We start from the raw sequence: 4,881 nt of genomic DNA, 5'->3' as shown, positions 1-4,881 counted from the left end.
GGACTTGGACACTGCCAGGGATGGGGCAGCCACGGCTTCCCTGGAAAACCTGGGCCAGGGGCTCAGCACCCTCACAGGGAAGAATTTTTTCCTAATATCTGACCTAAATCTTTCTTCTTCCAGCTTAAAACCATTCCCCTTCCACCTATCACTGCACCCCTTGTAAAACACACAGGCCCCATTCTTACACATTCCCGTTGCAGGAGATGTTTGCTGGGTTCTTTTTCTTTCTGGAATGAGAAGTGCCAGTAATATTTGTTTTTGTTACCCTCCTTCCCTCCAGTCCCTGTTCAGAGCAGGAAATTTCGAGCAGCTTTGCCTCATAGGCTGGCAGGAAATTCAAACCAGCAGCAAGCTGCTGCTCGGACCACCCCCAGGCACTTTTTTTTTTTTTTTTTTTTTGATGCAAGAGCCTATTTAATTGGGGGCTGACTTGTCAAACTCACTCGTTGATGCTTGCCAGTAGCTGCCTAAGCACTAACTGGGTTTCTTTCCTCCTCCTTTAGACAAACTCAGTGAAGATGCTGCTGAGCCTCCTTGCTCTGCTCTCTGCTGCCCTGGTCACCAGTGCAGCTCCTCCAACTTGCTACTCACGAGTGTTGGCACTGAGCAAGGAAATCACTGAGTCCTTTAAGGAGTTACAGACCTCCAAAGCTGTGGTGAGTCTACCTAAAAACCTCTCCTACTTGCTTGCTTTGGACACAAGTTTCTCTCTGAACAAACCTTGCAACTTCTTTCCTGCAGGACTCCTGTGTGCTGATGCTGCCCAGGCTCTACTTGGACATCCATGTAAGTTATCCCACAGCTTTCTTACTGCTCTGCAATGAAAACAAGTCATGGATAAAGAGGGTAATTCCTAAAAATGCTTTGAAACAATTTTTTTTAAAGGTTCATTGAGCAGAGAGGTGGGTGCCCAAAAAAACCAAACTTTCATCTTATTAAAATCCCTCTGGACCTCCTGAGATTTTACTTGTTTAGAACTTCAGAAACGAGGAAATCAATATTTTGAGGTGATTACCACTTGTATGTTGTTCATTTCTTATGACAGAGCTGTTTCAAGAGTTCAGCAGAACTTTAAATAATAGTTTAGGAGAAAAAAATCAGAATAAAATTTCTTCACTTAATAAATCCACTTTGTTTTATATCGTGAGTTGCTCTGGCACTGCAACTTTAACTGAAAGGAATACAGGAATATCTTGCTGGCTTTTAAATAGCCACTTGTTGAATCCAGAAAGAAAATATTTGTCTGAAGATATAGAAGTTTAAGGAAGAAAACACAGCAGCAGTCATCAAGACAAAATCAAAGACAAAAGAGCCTCCTGCACACACAGTTTATACCTTAGTGTTCTGCCCTGGGACACTGGACATATTTTGCTACTTTTCCCACTGCTCAGCTGAGTAACTAAAAAGTAGAAAATCCCAAATAATCCATGAGATTTTTGACACAATTTGACAGAGGCAACTACACCATCAAGCCTTGCAAGTCAGGACCCTCCAGATCCATCATTGCCAGTGCCTCACTTCATTGCAAAGACCAAGCAAAATGTGTCCAGTGCCTCAGTTTCCTTTGCTTTACAGCAAAAGCTGGGATATTTATTTGCCTGCTTCACAAGGACCTGGTGAAATAATTACTGGCTCTGCTTTTATTTTGATAACTCAAAGCTTGAGGCTGAAATTTACTCTGAAAAAAGTTTTGCCTGGCATTCCCAGCCTTGCCTGTTGTCCAGAGCAGAGGAATCATGGCTGTGAAATCTTGAAATCAGTCCACCAGCTGTGTCAGATGCTCTCTTAAAAGGCAGACAGTGCACCTATTCTGTAGGTAACCCCAAGATTTGCAGGAATAGATTTGATTCCTTTGGCCCTGCTGCCTCCTGGAGCAGGTGAGAAAGAAACTGGGTGGCCAAAACTGAATTTCTGCACTTTTCCAAGCACTTCTTTGGACCAAACATCTTTCTGACATATCGAGGGTCAACTTTCCTAGCTGAAGGTTACAGAAATTACACATCCAGAGAGGCAGGAATTCCAGGTTCCCACTGGGGCAGCAAGGATTTTGTCAAGTGGTGGGCGAGAAGGAGAAATCTGTGTTTGGGTAGGGATCCACGTGCTTCTTTTCCATGCTTTGCAGAATTACTGTGTGCTGGCAAGGCTCCGTGAGTTTGTGGCTTCTCCCAGATGTGAAAGAGTCCTTGAAGTGAGTGAACTGAAGGAAAAAGCCAGGAGCCTCTACACCATCATGATCTCCTACTGCAGAAGGGTAGGTGGAGATGCACCCACAGGGATGCAGTTGGTGCTGGATCAGGGCCTGAGCTTCTCAATATTTTGCTGTCTCCTCCTCCTTATAAATTCTGGCCCTTTCTGTTTGTTTCTTTAGGATGTGGTGTTCCTCACAGATGACTGCAATGCTCTGGAAAGTCCTCTTCTGCCTCCCATGGAGCCCTCCATCCCTGAGAGCTAAAAGGGAGTCAGCCCAAAAGTTGGGGAAATATTCAAGGAGACAAAGAGACACCATTCAGAGCTGCAGGCAACTACAACATTAACAACCAAGATCTTTTTCCAGCAAACTAGCAATATTATCTCAGACCTACCCATTTCTCCTCTCCTTAGCAGGAAATGAACTGCATGCCTTGCATACCTATGGAGCTGCTTGGGAAACTATGGTTAGGGAGCATTTTTTTATTTTATTTTTTTCCATTTGGCAAGGTATGATATTTCAGTGTAGCCAAATGTATAAAGTATGTTTTGCTTTAAACATTAGATAGAGGTTTTTTTTTTTTACTCTTTCGTGAATAACTAGATTCAGATAGAGAAAATACACTCTGATCAACATTCCATACTGATTTAGCAGTTTTTATTTTATTGGATAGGACTGGAAGGGCCCATGTTTGTTTTTCTTAGTGTTTGCTAAGAGAAGTGTGACAGATGTCTCTCTAAGTGGCTCATACATGTGTGCTGAGAGCTTTGGATGTCAGAACAGAGGTGCAAGTTTCCTGTCTTTGTGGAAAACTAAATAAAATCAGCTTCCTAATCCAAGACTCTTGTGTTACAGCATGTCTTTCAAATCCCATCCCCAAGGTGTCATTCTTGCCAGCTTCCTTGTCACAGTCACCTGCAAGTTGTTTTTCCCAGCAGAAGCCATCTCTAGCTTTGTTTCCATAGCAATGCAAACTTTGCTGTCTCTGCATGATTTGTTGTATGTTTGGACAAATTGTTGGTTTTTTTAAGATAAAGCCCATAAACTGAGCTGCTGAGATTAAGAACATTTCCAGATAGTAGTTCCAGAGTCCTGGGTCCCTTCAGCATCTGCAGGACTGGAGAATTTTATACCTGGCAGCTCCTTGGTGCCCAGAAAGAATCTTTCCCATATTCCTGAAAGTATTACCCTGGAATTTCCCCCTCTCCTTTCTGGTTGTTTATCTGCAGCACAGATTTAGGCAGAGTTCTCAAAAAAATGTTTTATAAAACCCCTGTCTTCTTTAATTATGAAATGGTGAGACAATCACAGTTTGTCTTTTATACTTTCATTCCAGTGAATACCTGAAGGTATCAACCAAAGTGGTTGACAGCTCTTATGAAAATAAGTAAATAAATACTTTTTTTACTTATGAAAAATGTAAATCAGAACATTCATTCAAAAACTGTGCAGGGGGGGGGGGAGAAGAAGGGTTTTTTTCTTTATTTTGGAACAACTCTGTCAATCTTATTTTAGCTGTAGAAACTTTGACTGTCCTATTGAACCAGAGAATAAGAGTAGGGAACACTGAACCCAGGAGAGATACAGAGGGATGGAAAGTAGTCAAATTATTTTCTTTTCACTTGGTTTCAAAGCTAAGTGCAGATTCAAGGAACGTACCTGTCAGACTTGGTATTTCTCTGCTGAAGATTAAGTCCTCACGTGCTAATCCTACTGATCCTCTGGATGAGATCCCCTCAGGTGTCTCTGTGGGCATCCTGTGGGGACATTTAATCATTTAATCTAGCACAAAGCTGCACTTTTTTTTTAAGTGTAAAAGCTCAGATAGTTTCCTACTATCAGAAATCATAAAATAGTTTTGGTCAGAAGAGACTTTAAAGACATTTAATTCCAACCCCCTGCATGGGGACACCTCCCACCAGCCCAGGTTGCTCCAAGCCCCATCCAACCTGGACTTGGACACTGCCAGGGATGGAGCAGCCACAGCTTCCTTGGGCAACCTGGGCCAGGGGCTCAGCACCCTCAAATTAAAGAATTTCCTCCTAATGTCCAGCCTAAGTCTCCCCTCTTCCAGCTTAAAACCATTCCCCTTCACCCTGCTGTTCCATGCCCTTGTAAAAATCCCTCCCCAGTTTCCTGTATTCCCTTCAGGCACTGGAAGGTCACTATAAGGTCTCCTTGGAGCCTTCTCTTCTCCAGGCTGAACACTGAAATATCATTGCTTAATTTGCCTTTTAGGATTATTCTCCTCTCCAAGCCAGCAACCTCTCTCCAAGATCCCACACACTCCAAAGACACCAATCCTATTTTTTTCTGCATCACCTCCAGCATCCATATCTTGGAATAAAGTTTCTTATTAGCACATTGGCAAGGAGCCTGGAAACCACACTGGCAGAACCCTCCTTTCTCAAGGAGAAAACCAGGTAGAGTAGAACCATTTGCTCTGAGATTTTTTCCTTCCTCTACCCAGAGGCTCTTCCCCCACCCAGGGAAGCCCAGAGAGCTGGGAAAACATCAAGAATTGTACATTTGTATAATAGTAACAAAACCCCATCACAGCTTCTCATCCCAAAGCCAGCCATGGAGGTACCTTGCTAAAAAATGTGGTGTGATCACCACAGGCCATGGCATTTGTGGAGATAATGTAGGGACTGGGCAGTGTTGTTAAATTTTAGCTGTTTTTAACTCTG

General features: G+C 42.9%; 1 protein-coding gene across 1 annotated transcript; it reads left to right on the top strand.

The window, feature by feature from the left end:
* Nucleotides 1-425: 425 nt before the first annotated feature.
* CYTL1 (cytokine like 1) lies at nucleotides 426-2,767 on the top strand. The gene is made up of 4 exons (XM_071743976.1): nucleotides 426-659; nucleotides 745-789; nucleotides 2,126-2,254; nucleotides 2,372-2,767. The coding sequence occupies exons 1-4, from the start codon at nucleotides 522-524 to the stop codon at nucleotides 2,453-2,455; spliced, it is 396 nt and encodes a 131-aa protein (XP_071600077.1). The 5' UTR covers nucleotides 426-521; the 3' UTR covers nucleotides 2,456-2,767.
* Nucleotides 2,768-4,881: the final 2,114 nt, after the last annotated feature.

This window comes from Heliangelus exortis, chromosome 4 (genome assembly GCF_036169615.1).
Source record: "Heliangelus exortis chromosome 4, bHelExo1.hap1, whole genome shotgun sequence".
Taxonomy (NCBI): domain Eukaryota; kingdom Metazoa; phylum Chordata; class Aves; order Apodiformes; family Trochilidae; genus Heliangelus; species Heliangelus exortis.
This window is presented reverse-complemented; position numbering and strand designations above follow the sequence as displayed.

Coding starts and splice junctions, on each gene's coding strand:
- CYTL1 (XM_071743976.1), top strand. CDS start 522: ATGCTGCTGAGCCTCCTTGCTCTGCTCTCTGCTGCCCTGGTCACCAGT. Junction 660..744: donor TACAGACCTCCAAAGCTGTG/GTGAGTCTACCT, acceptor TCTTTCCTGCAG/GACTCCTGTGTGCTGATGCT. Junction 2,255..2,371: donor TGATCTCCTACTGCAGAAGG/GTAGGTGGAGAT, acceptor TTGTTTCTTTAG/GATGTGGTGTTCCTCACAGA.